Genomic DNA, 17,853 nt, shown 5'->3' with positions numbered 1-17,853 from the left:
TTATTAAGATAGAACATTTTGTAATTCAAAAAAAGTTTCAAGAATTCCATTCAACTCCCCTCCTGTAATTCTTGTTGCATTGTTAGGGACTAACAATTGGTATCAGAGCAAGCTCTTGAAGAATAAAGAGTTTAAAGATCACAACAAACAGCAAGATGAACAAGAGGGATGTTGGAGTTAAGATTCCTTTTCTGGATAAAGATAATTACCATCACTGGAAGGTAAAGATGCATCTTCATTTACTTTCTCAAGATGAGGCCTATGTAGATTGCATAGAGAGGCCCTTATGTACCAATGAGAGCTGTAATTGGAAATGATCCTTCAGTTCCCAAGCCAAGACATGAATGGTCAGATCCTGATATTGAACAAGTCAGGAAGGACAAGAAGGCCATGAATATTCTGTTTAATGGAGTTGATGGTGATATGTTTGATAACATCATCAATTGCGAAACTGCCAAGGAAGTTTGGGATACAATTCAGATTATATGTGATGGCACTGAACAAGTTAGAGAAAACAAGATGCAGCTACTAATTCAGCAATATGAGTATTTCCACTTTGAAGAAAGTGAAACTCTCACTGATATCTTTAGTAGATTTCAAAAGCTACTAAATGCTCTAAAGCTGCATGGAAGAGTCTACCAAACCAAAGATTTTAACCTCAAGTTTCTGAGATCCCTACCAAAATAATGGAAACCCATGACAGTCTCCTTGAGAAACTCACAAGAATACAAGGAGTTTACACTAGAGAGACTGTATGGCATTTTAAAGACTTATGAGCTTGAAATAGAGAAAGATGAAAGAATGGAGAAAGGGAGAAAAAAGGGAGGGTCCATTGCACTGGTTGTTGAGTTAGAGAAAGAGAAGGAGATGAAGATAAAAGCTGTTGAGTCTACTTCAAAGGTCTGTGAAAACAAGGGCAAGGGGATGGTAGCCGAAAATGAAGATTCTTTGAGCCAAGATGACATGGAGGATATTGATGAACATCTTGCATTTCTTTTCAGAAGATTTTCCGAGCTCAAGTTCAAGAAGAACTTTGGAGCAGCTAAGCCAAATAGAAACATGGTGGATAAATTAAAATTCAAATGTTTCAAATGTGGCTTGGCAGGGCACTTTTCTAGTGAGTGTAGAAAGTTAGATTCCAGCAAGAAGAAGTTTGAGCCTGTGGATTATAAACAGAAATATTTTGAGTTGCTCAAACAAAAGGAAAGGGCTTTTAATACACAAGAAAATGACTGGGCAGCAGATGTTCTGGATGAGGATGAGGATGTCAACTATCACTACAAGAAAAAGTTGAATAGACATCACACATTAGACATCGGTTGCGGATGCCACTGATGTTAAAAGAGGTAATAACATCACCCCGTGTTTTTCTGATGTCGTTGTTATTTGAAGACATCGATTATTTAACAACCGGTGTCTAAAGTTCTCTAAAATAAATCAGCGCGGGCCACTTCAATTTGTTTCCCCCCTTAGTGAAATTTTACAAAACTTTCCCTCGTTTGAATGCCAATTATTCCCCATATCCAGAGAAACTAAAAACAAAAAAAAAATCTCTCACAAATCTCTCTCTCGTCTCTCAACCCCCACTGAATCTCTCTCTCTCTCTCTCTCTCTCTCTCTTTCTCTCTCTCTCACTCGTCTCTCACCACTACAACCTTCGCTACTCTAATGGCCACCGCCACCAGCTCTGCTGTTTTAGTAACCACCATCTCCACCTGGTCCGATGGGTTCACCATCACAATCACCTTCACCGGTCTGCTAACAATCTCTTGGTGTCTCCTTTACATGTATACTATTATGGTCTTCTCTGCTTTAACAGTTAAGTTTTTTAAAATCAAAAACCTAATTTCTTAAATTGGGGATTTTTAAAATCGAAACCCTAATTTTTTAAATTGGGGTTTTTAATTTTTATACTTTTTGTTGGTTATAAGGAATATGGTTTGGGTAATAATTAACATGTTATTTTCGTTTACTTGGATTTATCTTTCATTTATTAATTTTTTAATTTTGTTTTTCTATATGATACAACTATTATTTGAGGTAATCTTTGATTTATATTTAAGGTACTTTGATTGTTTGTAATTTTTTTAGTTGTCTTGTATTTTTTGCAGTTGTCTTGTCTTGACCCATGTTTCTCTTTGGTTCCTGAAAAAATGGAGACGTGTTTCCACTTGCATTCGTAACAATGATACCGAGTATCATACTGAGTTAGACACCGAGTCTGAGCCTGAGGAGGAACACAAGAAACAACTAGTACCTTGCCAACTCTATATTTGTAATTTTTTCATCTACTTTCGATATTTCTAACCTTCTTCATCTTTTTGATACTTTCTGAACCATTCAATCTGTTAAGGAGAACTGCAGAGAATATGTAAGTGTATCTATCAGACTATTATAACTAAAACTGCATATTATAAAGTAGGCATCAGGCTATATATAGAGGGGCTACAAAACTTAGTGGTTGTTTTGCCACGATAGTTGTGACAGTAAATAATGTCACTGGTGACCCAATATGCATGATATCATGCATCTAAACATCTTGCGGAATCCTGAATTTAAGCTGCACTTTGCTTAGAGATAATATCACGGAACTCCAATCCTTTCCCTGTTAACCGAGAATCAAGGATTTTATATGCATTCTTGTTTGTTTTAACTCTGCTTATGATTTTTCTTATAACACTCATTTTGATCTTAATGTAGCTAAGCTAATTATCTATTTTCTGTTATGGTTTCCATTTTAATTGGTGAGAAGTAGTCCTCCTGTTTCCTAGCTAGTTTTGTACTTAATCCAGATTGTGTTCTTGTCAATACATGTCATTTGGTGACATTTCTCTTTATTTCTCTTAGGAAGTGTCATTTGTGCTGCCTCCATTACTTAGTTTGCTGTTAGAATGTGCCAAAAAGATAGATCAGTCAGTGCTGTCAATTTCTTTGGGGGCATTGGTCCATCTCATAGAAGTTGGAGGACACCAATTCAGTGAAACTGATTGGGATACGTTGTTGAAGAGCATAAGGTGCATGCTGTTCATTCTTCGGATGATGCTTTCACCAATAATATTACTAATATAAATTAATCAATCTGTATATTTTTTATTAACTTGGCACATATGATGTGGATGCTAGAATAAATATGAACCTGCCTTTAGTACTTTATACTGAAGTTGTAGGACACTTGTATTTTGATGGTTTTTGTTATTTTCTTGTAAATGTTGCGTCTAGTAAGTATTGATACTAGAATAAATATGAACCTACTGATGCTGAAGGTTACATCTTCTGTATCATTAGTGCTGCAGTATATGCTGCTTCCAACATTTATTAAATTACAAAATAACATTTAAAGCATTTTCTATGGAAGTATTAAGGTAAATATCTTGAATAAATATATTCTATAAATTCTCTCTACAGGTCTTCCATTACCCTCAAGAAGATCTCATAAACATGCTGACGATAAAAAACTTCAACAGAGTCAAACATTTAGTCAGAGGATTATGGGAAATATGTAGGAAAGCCGCTTAGTTAGAACTTTTACTTTCAATTCTAATATGACTGTGCCAGATGTACCATCTTCTCCGTCTAAGGTAACATAATCCATACACATCCTATTTACGGAAATCAAATTTCTCCTGAAATCAACGCTCTCTTGTTAGATTTCCACATTTCAAGTGAGTGTTTTATTTTCTTTATTGACAAGAAGTGAGTATGTTTCTTGGATTCCAACTGCAAGTCATGGGTACTTTGGTTATTTTTATTTTCAAAAAGGGGTTAATAGGACCTTCACTCTTATCTCACTCAAACACAAGCATGATAATATTTTGGAGTAAAAACATGTAATTACATTTAGTTAAAGTTATTAAAATTTTATATCAAATAAATTTTTAGAATTCAAACATTAATTTGTTATAAAAATTTGTCTGGATTGTCTTTATAATGAAAAATGCATCATATAGTGCAATTAGAATCTGAATTCGTTTGGAAGAAGCTCCAACACTAGTTACCCTGCCAACTGATTTCCTAGTCATTTTAATGTTCTTCATTTTATGTGTGTTTAACTTTAATGTTCTAAAGACATTTAATATTCTAAATGTCTTTATTTGGTGGCCACTAATATGTACTTAACTTTCGTATTGTAACCTTAAGAGTACTTGTGCTCTAATTTGAGCAAATTTTGACTACTGAGTTTCCGTCTTGCTATAATTTGCTGGTTTGATGGGATTAATGCTGATCATATAAGTGGAGAACTGTGATTGGCCTTGAGCAGGACAAAGCAGTAAGGGTCTTCACAATTCTGTAAATTCAGGTTGTAGGTGTCTGATGATGATCTTATCCTATTATTAGTTTGTTGTTCCCTTATATCTGGTAGGTCTTTCTTTATTTATGAGGTCAATATGAAAGTTCTGTTGAGTCAATCTCAAATGTTTCTTATTTGCTGCATGAGCAACCACCATAGCTTTTGTTGGTCCTTAACTAAGTTCATTTCAGTGGAGTCATCAATATGCTTATGTTCATCCGATGGTCTATATCAGTACTTGAGCAATCAAGAAGTGGTTTCCAGAAGGGGACCCTGCTCAGCACCTTATAGAAGAACTTCTTATGCGTGCAACCAAAAAAGCTGGTAAGTTCACAATATCTTCATTTTTTACGCCCGAGTTTGTTTTCTTGTGAGCTTCATCTGCATTTGCTTGTGGATTTGTTTGTATGTCGGAGGCTAGTTTGTTGTACTTGATTTTTATATATATATTAATAATCACAATAATTTGTTTGTTGCAGTATTGTAAGTAATATATTTTCACCCTGCAGTTCTGATATGGTATTATTTGTACAGTGCCCTAATATATACCTCTACGATGCACTTCACTTTGGCTTTTTCCATAATTATTATTTCCCAGTACAATATGAAACTCACCGCTTCGGATATGTTAATACAATAGGTTTTGTCGTAGCTGTAGCCTTTAGTAATGTCGTACATTTCCTAGAAATTGCTCATAATATGATCATTTTTTAACATGTGAAGTGTAAACACATGCTTGCAGCCACTTGATCTAAGGAACTTATTCCCCTTAATGGTACCACAGCTTTTTACTCTCTGGAGTTCCATGGCATCTCTGGAGTTTGCTGCATCTTATAATTCATATACTAATCTCAGATCGCGAATGCACCACATTTCTGCTGAGAGGTATAAACTATAAAGAACTTCCGCACACTGATATTTGTTTTCTCTGTCCCTGCTTTGATTTTGGGTATACTCCATAAAAACCTTGAGCATCGTACTTCACTATTTTACAGGCCACCTTTAAATCTTTTTTGCCAAAAATTAGCTGGAACATGCATCTATTTAGACGTGTTGCAGAAGTCAACTGGTGGACAAAACTCTAAAACACAGCGGGAACTTGGATTCAATCTTCCTGAGAATGTAGATGTTTCACCAAAATATATAGATGATGAATTGATGGGCATAGCAGAAAATAAACTAGTATCTTTTCAATGTAAGATGCAGTTTATTTTGATGATGATAAAGGACCAGACTATATATTTAAGCATGTATTTAAATCTATTATTTCTTTAGTTTACTTGAGTGCAAGTTCCGTATATTTGATATATCTTAGTTACAAAAGCAATTGTACATCACTTTTAAAGAACAAAAACTGATGTCAAAAAAAGTTAATGTACATGCTTTTAGATAAAAAAACTGATGTCAAAGACTGCCATGTTCAAGTATAAATTGAAAATAGGCATCACTTTGTTTGGGATAAAACTGATGTTTATGTGACAATATAGACATCACTTTTAAAGAAGAAAAACGGATGTCAAAAAAGTTAATGTACATCGCTTTTAGATGAATAATTGATGTCAAAGACTGACATGTTCAAGTCTAAATTAAACATGGACAACACTTTGTTTGGGATAAAACTGATGTCTATGTGCCGATATAGACATCACCTTTCACTAAAGAAATCGATGTTTAATATCTGATTTTACATCACCTAAATGAAAATACTCGATGTCTATGTGGAAAAAAACATAGCTCGTAATATGTTTAATCTGTTGTAATAGGTGTAATTTATTTATTAAATTATTTATTTCTAACATTTTTTGTAAAAAAACAATGCATGGACATCAGTTTTTTTGCCAGAAACGATGTCTAAGCAAGTAAAGACATCGGGTTATGGCCGATGTCTAGAATAGACATCACCGACATCAACATCGGTTGCCAAACAACATAGACATCGGCCAAAAACCGATGTCTGTGGACTTTTTTCTTGTAGTGTATGTCAATCTAGCCCTATTGGCCAAGTCTGATGAAACAGAGACAAGTTCTTCAAGTAATCAGGTAATCACCGCTAACCTTGCACATTTATCTAAAGCTAAATGTAGTGATGCTATAAATGACATGTCTATAGAATTATATCATTTGCGTGTTACACTTAAGTCCCTCACTAAGGAAAATGCTAAAATCAAAGAAAATAACTTGTTTTTAAGTGAGAGAAATAATGTGCTAGAATCTCAGTTCATTGAATTTGAAAAACTGAGAATTGAGTGTAAGATTGCTAAGGATGAGTTAACTGAGTCCTTGAAGAAAAAAGAGATTTTGAAGAAGCAGCTTGAACGAGAACAGGAGGTGATTAAGGCATGGAAAACATCAAGAGATGTTCATGCTCAAATCACCAAAGTTCAAGGTATTGAGTCCTTTTGTGATGCAGCCTGGAAAAAGGATAAGGAGAAGCTGGAATCCAATTTGGTTGAAGGATTGCTAACAGATGTGGACTCGACGGATGATGAGAGTCATCCGTCGGATAATCATAAGGATTATCCGTCGAGTGACATAAATCCTCATCCGTCGGCTGTGAGCAAACCTGTGAGTAAAGCCAAACTTGCCAAGTTAAATGAAAAATATGGATCAGTTTCCAACAAATTCATTTCAGGAGAATCTAGTCAAGTGAAGAAGGAAAAGAAAGTGAACGTTGGTTATCTGTCTATCAAGCAATTGAATGACAGACTAGAAAAGATTGATGTTAGAACAGAGGCTAAAAGGAAATACAATAGAAATGGTAAATTAGAGATTAATAAACATAACAACTACACACCTGATAAGTATGCTCCAAGAAAAATATGTGTTAAGTGTGGTAGTGTAAATCATCTGTCTGTTAATTGCAAAACTGCCATACACATGGCAACATACGATTGACTCAAAAAGTAATCATATAAATGTGTGTTACTGTATGCACAGTTCCCAAGAATAAGGTTAAACATTAAACGAACATGTTCCAAATCTCGCTCAACAGTAAACACATGTAACCATGAAAAATGTCCCATCTGAGGCTAACGTCAACCTTTGTAATTACAATGCTGATTTAAATATCATTTTCATCAAAAACAGACAATCAAGGTTTGACCATTAACGGCAGGTAATCACAATTATCATGATATAACAACTACTGATATAAACTATTAGTCAAAATAAGTTTAACTAATAACAGAGTTTATAAGCATAATCAGCAGTTCAACTTGCAACTTTCACATAAGATCATTTAGCATATTTTGCATGTTATAATGGCATCAAATATTTAGCATAAGAATCAGTATCGAGCAAGTACTGACAAATAATAAGATACCATGCTTCAAAAATATCAGCAAAATTAATTATCAGAGTTTGAAAACTGCCCTGAAATCATTCCCAATTTATTCACCAATCTTGTGAATGTGGCTTCACAGAGAGGCTTGGTGAATATATCTGCTACTTGCTGATATGTTGGAACAAAGACCAATTTTATTGTACTTCCACATGTTCCCTTATGAAATGGTATCTGATACTGATGTGCTTAGTCATAGAATGTTGCATTGAATTTCATGTCCTTCATTTTCGAATCTACTCAACAAAATGGTTAAGTGTTTTTTTACATATTTTATACAATTTAGTGTCTCAATTTTATGCACTCTAAGTGTTTGATTATACATTCAATACAATTTTGATTGTTAGTGCTATATCTTATACCATAAAATCATCATGAGTATATTATCGGATCTTTAAGAAAATGGGTCAGGTCACCGCTGAGGATGAAGACGGAAGAGCTCCGAAGAACACGTCTTAAGAGCCTAGGGCGCTCTCCATAGGGCTCACCCTATATGGGAGTCGCTTACGACGACTATTGATGACGGGAAGTAATAACAACGATTGATGAATTTTTTTATATGAAGGCTTACGAAGACCATCACAACAACCACGGTGAATTGTGCGACGACCGTTACGACGATGATACCACGACGGTCGCTATAATAGAAGACGACGATGAAGAATAAGTATTGATGATGAGTCAATAAAGTCCAATTTTAAGCCAATAGAGAAAGAGTGAAATGATCAAGAAATGAAGAATGACCCGGGCTCCGGGGACATTCCCCTAGGAGGCGTCCCTGGCTATATGGCCGTATGAGGTGGTCGCTCCACAATGCAAGTGAGATGACTAAGAAGAATTAGTTAGGAGTTCGCTCCCCCAACTAAACTGAAAAGTGAAAAAAGCATAAGAATCATACAAGATAAGAGGAGGAGCCCCTGGGAGAGCTCTCTATGCTTAGGGCGCGCCCTAGGCATGAGGGAGGACTTCGGAGGACTCCAATCCTTCATAGCGCGCTGCTTATGAAGGAAAAGCCCTATGAAGGAAAAGGGCCCTCCAGTAGCGCGTTGCCCCGAAAAACATGTCGAAGGTGTCTCTCGGTGTCACTCTATAGTCTTACGGGTTATCCTCATAGGGGAATGGTTGTAAACATCTAGTGTGTACTTTGGGAGCTGTAATAACCCCAATTTTTGGGAAATTTTGAAACCCTTATGAAAAGTGTTTTTGCTGAATGAGAAAACTTTTCATGCCACACTATGTAGGGGTTCTGATATGGATATTCTGAGATTTTATTAGTACTTTATATGGGATATAAGTGTATGTAAAGATCGTCAGAATCCAAATCCGAACACTTTGATTTTTCCCGGAAATCTAATAGATACGGAAAGAATTGAGTATAAGGTAACAGGATAAAAGGATTTAAATTAAAGGATTATAATAGAGGATCATAAAAAGGAATATAATGTATTGAGAAAGGTTAAGGGAACCTAAGTAATAAGATCCCGGGTATGATCCCTCAAACGATAAACGAGAACGAAAGTTAAGCGAACCGTATAACAGATCAGCGGTCATTAGGCAAACAATTAGGAAGTTAATCAAAGGGATTAGAGAGAGTGATGTCACCCAACCAATGAGAAGAGGACAAGGAGGGAAAGATGACATCACCACATGACATGGGCATGACATGGGAAGGAAGGAGATGTGGTGGCTTTTTAACCACACAAAATCAAGGGCAACTAGGTAATTTACTAAAACAAACACAAAATCAAACCAACCAAGCCAAGCAAATCATTTTTCATCAAAATCAAAAAAAAAAGAAACCAAGGCATTGTTCTTCATGCTCTCGGCTTTTTGACATTTTAAAGGCAAGGAAATTCAAAATCAAAGATCCAAGCTTCCTAAATTGGTGAGTTAATTCCCTAATCATCCTTATGCTTAGTTAGGGCTATATCATGAGTTTAAGCCATCAATTACTTCTCAATCTTCTTCATTTTATCAATGAAGAAGACAATGAATAGTGTTTTCAAGTTTTTAACTTGAATTTTTCTTGATTTCCTTGAAGATCCAAGCATTCCTAAGACTTCTCAAGGCTTCTTAAGGCTTCCTAGCTCCTCCCACCACTTCGAGGAAGGTATATCATCTCCAAACCCTAGATTCCTATGTATTATAAGATGATTTTGATTAGTAGGGTGATATTGTAGCTTAATGTTTGTGATTTAGAGTTTGGGATTGAAATGGTATTGAAATGGAATGGTAAATGTTGTTGTTTTGGTTAAAGATTGTAGTATAGTTAAATTCAAGCTTAGGCATAAGTATGAATGTTAAAATTGAATTGGTTGGGGCTGATATGATGTGATAAGGATGGATGTTGGTTGTATGTTTGATTTGAGGTTGAATTGGGTTGGTTTTGAATGGTTTTAAATTGGGAAATCGCGTAAACATAGTCGTCGTAACGTCCGATTTTCTTTGGACTGCTTTTGTGCATAAAATTAGGACCCGAGAACCCCCTGCTAGATTATGACCATTGCCATGTTTAGATAGTTCGTGTTATGAGCTTCGTTTTGATATGTAGTTTGTTCAATTCCGATGCACGGTTTAGGAGAAACGACCGTTTCAAGTAACGGCATTTCGCGAACGAAACTTTTCCCCTCGCCTTACTTTGAAACATAGGTTAAAGACCAAAATGGGTTAATTAATGTATGAAACATTTATGGTAAGTGTGTTAGGCAGTTAGTAAGATACTCGCGAAGGAATCGCCTTAAAACTCGTAAAGGTTAAATTATTAAAAATGGTGGAGCCGAGGGTACTCGAGTGACTTAAGTGAATCAGTAAGCGCAAAATAAGCGTTAGAGTCTAAGTTAGTTAAAGTATAGATTTACAAGTGACTTTGGTTTAATTCCAACATACTTGTTGTTTATAGGTTACCAAACTCGTCCCGAGCCTTTTATCACCCCAAGTCGCTCAGGCAAGTTTTCTACCCGTTATACTGTTGTGGTGATGTATATGTGTACATGCATTATCTTGTGATAGTGCATGATTGTTATTAGCAAATTTTGCGATATATTGGAGCATGCTGATATGGTATATATGCATGTCTGTTTCGTAATCTGGTTATCTATCTGTTGATTTCAATGCTTATAGTTGCATAATACCTATGCTAGAAATAAGCAAGTAGTTGCGTATACCCTTAGTATAGGGGATAAAAGGTGAACATATTTCTAAACCAGGAGTCGATGTTCCCAAGTATATTATATATATATATACATATATTTATATATATATATGGTTATAGTTTTTAAAACTATTGATCGAATAAGGTTTATTCGATACCTTTATTTTACTTAATTGAATATTAATTCGAGTATTCATTCGAGGGCTTATGACTCAGTTCATTTTATTATTTGAATATTATTTGAATATTCATTCGAGGGCTTATGACTCAGTTTATATTATTATTGAATATTACTTGGATATTCATTTGAGGATGTATGACTCCTTTATTTTATGAATATTATTTACAGTATTCATTCGAGGTATTATGACTCCGCTTATTACTTAATAATATTCTTTATTGTATTAAAGAATAAGGTGTCGATAATCAAACTTATTTTTTTATTCAAATAAAGATATTACTTTCGTATAAGTATATCTTTGATTATTTGCTATTCATTCGAGTATAAGTTTTCTAACTTCTACCTCCATTATTCTTTACGGGAATATTATTTAAATAATAATATTCAGATATTTCTTTCATATTGGGACTGATTTATTTCATAAATCAGCATTACTCCAAACATTCTTAAAAATGTTTTCGATTCTTCAAAATGAATTTAAAAAGGGTAGAGCGGATCCCAAAACTTGTTTTCAAATTCAAGATCTTCCATTTTAAGGGGACTTGAATACTCGCTCAAAAATCTAAGGGATCCGGCTCTATGGTGTATTTTATATTCGCAACAAGGTTGCAGTTTTGGTAAATGAATTGATTACTTACCCAACGTTCGGGAAGTAAGTCCATCTATTGAGTCGGCATAAGCAACATGGGCTCAGTGGGCGTCCATGATAGTGTAAGTGGCTCAGTGGGAGTCCATCAAATGCATAAGTGACTGAGTGGCAGTCCAACATAAGGTCCTATTGAGACCAGGGTGATGACCAGTGGGGAATTCGTCCATCTACTAGTAGAAAAGGTTACTTATTGGTATCTTTGCATGATCAGCAAGATATCAGGTTTATGCCACAATTCTTTCCTTTCCAAATTTATTGGATATTGCAATTCTGTTCATACTTTACATGACAGAGGTTTTCAGGAAATGTATAAAGAAGATGTATATGTGGATATATATATATATATATATATATCGGGACTTAATGAAGTATATAATAACTTCATTTCCTTCAAAATATTTCAAAGATTGAATCTATTCAAGTCTTATCTTGTAGTCTCATCAGTGTGATGAACTTTTGAAACTAATTATAACTTGAACGGTGGTAGTTCAAGTAGTATTCGGAAAAGATATAAGTATATTGGAGTATCTTGTAACTTCATCTTTTAAACTTATATCTAGTAAATGATTATCTTATGCATATCAAAGACTTTCAGAAAAACGTTGAGACAAGGTTAGATATATGAGATCACCTTGCAACGATATTTTTTTATACAGTTATAAACTGGAACTCTGTGTATATTATACATGGAAAAGGACTTACAAGATTTTGAAAAGTATATATGTATATATACTGAATATTTTGCGACTTCATCGCATTAAGATATGAAACTTGGTTCATTTCTTTTGACCAAGACTTTCATGAGTATTATGAGTAGGCTCATATATTGTAAATCATTATACATATTATTTTGGTGGGCTTGCTGCACACCCTTGCTTTCTTCTTTCATCACACAACATCAGATAGACAAGATGAACAGGACCAAGCTCCCAATTCGCGAGCGGATAGGAAACGTTTCGCAGTTTCCTATAGGCGTTGATGTCGCTGTAGCTGAGGTAGGAACTACCAATAGGCTAGGCTTTCAACTTTTGATGTATCAGATTATTTATATTTATGAATTGTAATAATGGCAAAGAAATGTAAATTTATTCAGAAACCTGTTTAAGGTGTATTGGCATATAATTGTGGAATAAAACGACTTGTGATTATTTTTGGATGTTCATCTCTGAGACTATAACGTGTGGTGTGTATGTTTATTGTGGGGTCACGGTACAGAGTAGTTGAGTAATTATTAAGATTGGGTGTTATTAAGGAAAATGGAACTCGTGACAACCCGGATCCCCGACCCCGGATTTGGGGGTGTTACAGGAGCCCTGTCTCTGTATTCGGCGGGTTGTCCTCAACGGGAGACTCTGGGGTTATCTCATACTTTGCACTTCTACGCTTGGGATCACTTGTCCTGTTGTCTGCCGGGTTATCCTCATCGGGGGCAAAGACGTGCTTAGGCATTGGCGGTAAGTCATGGCTATACCTGCAGTTACGATTGATGGAAGTAGCGGTAGCGAATGAGGATATCCACCGGCAGGGAAGTTTCCCTGTCCGTGAAGTCCCGAAGTCGTAACCGAGCCTTGGGCCTTTGTGACTAAGCCACATCTTTGAGAACTCCTAAAACAAATCAATGTTCGAGTTATAATAGGAAGTTGGTTCGATAACTCCTATTGGGTCGCGAAATGAGAATCCAAGTCCATCTAGGTTTCTTGTTCCCCGAGAACTACGTCCGGCTTGATCCTCTATAAAAGGAGGTGCGTAGGCACATTATGAGGGTATGTGTTTGAGAGCTCTAAGAAGAAAAATATAAACCCTAGCAATATCAACCATTTACTAAACACAAATTAACGCACTTTGGTGATTTCTCTAATCACCGACCACCGCTGCAGATCATGATTCTGGCCGCAAACCTCAAATATTTGTTAACCAAATTCCTCCGTTAACAAATTGGCGCTTGAAGGAGGGGCTTGAATAAAATCCAATTTTAGGAGCAAAAAATGTCTAACAATGGTGGAAACTCTCGCAACAACGGCTACAACTATGAAAATGGATGCTACAAGCAAGAGCAACATGGAGATGGACGCTTCAATAAAGATGGAGATGGACGCTTCAAGCAACATGGAGATGGACGCTTCAAGCAACATGGAGATGGATGCTTCAAACAACATGAAAATTTTCGCTTTAAGCGACATGATGATGAACGCCTTGAACGGCAAACTAGCGATCACTTTAAGAGACATAATGATGAATGCTTTAAACATCAAACTAACGATCACTTTAAGCGATATGATGTTGAATGCCTTGAACGACATACTAATGATCAATTTAAGCGACATGATGATGAACGCCTTGAATGACAAATTAATGGTTGCTTCAAGCGATACAATGACGAACGCCTCAAATGGCAGGATGACACATGCTTTAAGTAACATGAGGATAAACAACCATCGTTATGCTTCAACAATGGTGGTTTATTGGAGCAACTTCATTGAATGAAAGATTCTTTAAAGCACTTCAGAAAAATCTTGGGTCTGAGAAGGGGTGACGGAGTCAAAACCATCCTCGAAGATATCACTCCAAAGAGAAATCAATTGGTGATGAACTCAAGACGGTTCAATTCAACAGCTTGAAAATTGGGAAAAATTAAGAAGAATCTTTATCTTCTTGTATAAAAGCCCGTTTGGGTAAGCAATTAGATGATGAAGATATAAGAATGTTGATTATGAAAACAGAGATGAATGAAGATCACTTCAAGGAAGATATCCCTATACACACCAACATGCTTCTCAAGAAGAGGGAAAGACTATGCGTTGACAAGCATGTTTTTCTGCGACAAGATCAAAGAAGCTCTGATTACGAGCAAGGAAACGACTATAGATGGATTGAAGATACTCAAGAAGGTCTTCAGAAGGAAATTAGACACAATAAGAGATTCAGGAAGACTCGTAGAGGGCCTAGACGCGGCCGAGGATGGAAATATGAACAAAGAACTGATAACGCCAAAGTGAAGGATGTTCACATACTCGACGAGAGATCTAGTGTATGCAATTGCATGATTCCTGAGAAAATGAAGAGACTTCACGATGACGGATGAGTTAATTATAGAAGAAGAAAAACTTATCGAAAGGTTGAGGGTGTACAATGGCATATGAAAAAGGTTTGAGAAACTTCAAATCAATGACGATTAAGGAAAATGAGAAATGAAGAAAACAAGGAAGCCCATGTTAATGTCCCCCTCGGATTGGAAAAGTATGGGCATACTTGTTATTCCCAGTGGACTAACAATGAGATTTACAGAAGGGGGGTTGAATGTAAATCTCAAAACTTTTTCAAGTTTTGAGCAGTTTGTAAGGCTAAGTGTTTGAGTGATCAAATGTGTGTGAATTGCTTGGAGCTGATGCAGACAGATGTATATTCAAACACAAATGTAATGAACACAAAGAACTTAAAAACTTTTCTGGTGGATTTGTTGTTCCACCAGAGATGTGTTATTTCAGAAAATCTGTGATTCAAAATTAAATCACAGCTGCTTCCTAGTACAAACTAGATAATTTTCTCTCTTGATATTTCTAAACAGCTCAGGGAAAATTCACATCTAATTACTAGCTACTACTTGGTTTATATATCACCAAGTTTACAAGTGAAGACAAAGATAAAGTACAATAAGAAAATAGTTCTCCACTTGTTTCTATTCCATTTTTATCCAGTATAATATGGAATTATCTGTTGACTTTCCATTTTGAACCAGACTAAAAACGACTGCTTTTTCTGCTGTTCCTGAAATAGGCTACCACATCTCTGTCAATCCATGTGCCTCTGTCAGCTTTGTTAACTGTCACTATCAACTGCTATGAGACTGAGCATCCGTTGAAGCTTTCATCCGTTGATGGCTTTATCCGTTGATGCTCTAGCAGTTGAAGCTTTATCCGTTGAAGCACTTATCCGTTGATGGATATTTATCCGTTGAAGCATTAGAGACATCCGTTGAAGCTTTGTTTCTTATCCGTTGAAGGTCTTCAATATCCGTTGACACTTCTTCACTTATACAAAATTACAAGGCATGAAATATTTACAATTAGCCCTCCTATTTGTACATCCATTAGTAGTCAATATGACTGATTATTTCCTAACAACATCTAAGAATTACAGCTTGAAACCAGAGAGTAAAATGTGCTACAATACCAAACTTATTGCTAAGTAAGGCTACTTCTTCAACGGATAGCCAAGATGGTCTTATCTGTTGAGGCTACAAACACTAGATTTCTACTTAAGTGTTTTGCTTAACTGATCATCAAACTAATACACATATTCCTTAAAATCTCCCCCTATTTATGTCTACTAGAACTGTAGGCATAAATTTGGGTTTAGCTTGATGATAACAAAACACTTAACAAATATATAAACTGTAACAAAGCAGAAATTCAAAAGTGCTACAAAAGTGTATATGCTGAGATGAAATTGAATAAATACATTGTTTCCAAGGGTACTCCTTTAGCCTGAGCAAATTACTTTCTTTTCCTTTGATCCCTGGTTTTCTTTCCTAGCCTCCTGTCATTCTCCTCTATTTGAAGTTGAAGTTGTCTGTAGAATTCAGCTTCATCTTCTTCATTGATATCTAACTTAGACTGCATATCCTTGAGAGTTTCATTACTGGAAATCTTTAGCTGATCTTCAATTCTGAAAAATCTTCTGACTCCTTTGTTGTCTCTGAACTCCATCAACCAATGAGGTGATTTGTGAATTGTAATACCTCTCTCTTCAATGAGTAAAGTTCTAGGCAAGGCATTGGGCTCCCTCCAAGTTTTCCTTATGTTGGCAATCTTGTTGAGAATCTCAGTCCTGGCAGTCCTGGTAAAGCCAGAATCCTTTTATATGGCTGAGTAGACTCTAATCAAGGTAGAGTAGCCTTCATTCAGAATTCTGTGAAGAGACCATGTTCTTTCCCCAGCTCCTTTGTATTTGAACACTAGTCTTTCTGGTAGCTGTCTGTAGGCAGCTATTCCCCTTACATCCTCCAGCTCATCCAGATAGAGTTCAATGTCTGAAAATTCTTTTATGTCACAGATGTGAACATAATCATCTTTAGAGGTTTGAGGTTTAGGCTTAGGCTTCTGTGTGAATTTGATTGAGGCTTTAGGGGGTGTTGATTTGATTCTTCTTTTCTGCTTCTTTGATGGTGTAAAAGAGGTTAGGAAGGTGGGCAATTTGATGGTGTCCCAATCAATTGGTTCCTCCTTAGGAATGATTGGTTCACCATGAATGTTTATGAAGGGGTCAGGCACAATGGGTTCAGGAATAGAGGGTAGTGGTTTGGATATTGATTGGTTTTCTTCAGTCTCATCTACCATCTTTCTCTTTGCATTGACCTTCTTTCTATTCCCTTTCTGCCATTATTCCTTACTTCTTTCTTCTATCTCAGTATCAACCTTGTCCCCCATAGCTCTATCTTCACCTTTGTCTTCAATTTCTTTCTGTTCTTCAGCCTGACTTAACTTTAGCTGTTTTTCAAGCTTTGCTTGTGCTCTTTTGTTAGCCTTTAGCTGTTTGGCTTCTTCCTTCAACCTCTTGGTTTCTTCCCTCTTGGCTATTGAGAATTTGGGATGTCCTTGCATCACATAGATGCTCTTTCCCTCTCTAAAGATAACAGCCATGTTCCTCCTTACAGCCTCATCCATGTTCTCTTTGAGCTTTATGATACTTCTACCCAAAAGCTTGTCTTCATCAGGCTTTGGAAGAGGAAAATCCACTCCTTTCATTTGAGCAAGGCTTAGAGGGTTCTTTGTAGAGTCCTTGTTGAAGCTGTTGTTGGGCTTGAGAACCATAGGTTGCAGATCTTTGGAAGAAGTTTCTCCATCCTTATGCCTCCCTACTGGCTTGAGTTCCATAATAATTGATTCCACTTTTGTGCTATGCTTCACAGATTGTGATTGAGAAGTTGTAGAACCAAATATTAGTTGCATCTTTTCATCAATCTTCTTCCTTTGCTCTTTGACTTGCAATTCAGCTGCTGCTATCTGGATTAGATCAATTCCATCTAGCTTTCCTTTGACTTGAATTGGTGGAGAAGTTGTGATGACAGGAACTAGCACTTGAGAAATCTGAACTGTTGTAGATGGCTCTCCTTCCCCTTCCCCTTTATTCTCCCCTTTTTGTTATCATCAAGGGTAGGGGTCAAGCCTTGTGCTTTTGCCAGCTGCATGAGTAGATTTGTTTGAGTTTGTTGATTCTGAAGAATGGTGACCATAGAGTCTTCAAT

The 17,853-nt window shown here is 36.1% G+C and overlaps 1 protein-coding gene across 13 annotated transcripts; it reads left to right on the top strand.

Moving 5' to 3' along the window:
• The first annotated feature begins 1,532 nt into the window (after positions 1 to 1,532).
• Positions 1,533 to 5,302, top strand: LOC141670840 (uncharacterized). Of its 13 annotated transcripts, none has more exons than XM_074476867.1 (7): positions 1,533 to 1,787; positions 2,112 to 2,275; positions 2,852 to 3,014; positions 3,406 to 3,578; positions 4,524 to 4,612; positions 5,031 to 5,173; positions 5,284 to 5,302. In XM_074476867.1, exons 1-4 carry the CDS (start codon positions 1,669 to 1,671, stop codon positions 3,434 to 3,436), a joined length of 477 nt encoding a protein of 158 aa, XP_074332968.1. In that variant the 5' UTR covers positions 1,533 to 1,668; the 3' UTR covers positions 3,437 to 3,578; positions 4,524 to 4,612; positions 5,031 to 5,173; positions 5,284 to 5,302. The 13 variants fall into 13 exon arrangements, 9 of the variants coding, with proteins under 9 accessions (XP_074332968.1, XP_074332969.1, XP_074332967.1 ...); XM_074476868.1 differs by having other exon boundaries at positions 5,012 to 5,173; XM_074476866.1 differs by having other exon boundaries at positions 4,480 to 4,612.
• The last annotated feature ends 12,551 nt before the right edge of the window (positions 5,303 to 17,853 follow it).

Source organism: Apium graveolens, chromosome 7, assembly GCF_009905375.1.
Source record: "Apium graveolens cultivar Ventura chromosome 7, ASM990537v1, whole genome shotgun sequence".
Taxonomy (NCBI): domain Eukaryota; kingdom Viridiplantae; phylum Streptophyta; class Magnoliopsida; order Apiales; family Apiaceae; genus Apium; species Apium graveolens.
The sequence above is the reverse complement of the archived record's forward strand: the minus strand, read 5'-3'. Positions and strand labels throughout refer to the sequence as shown.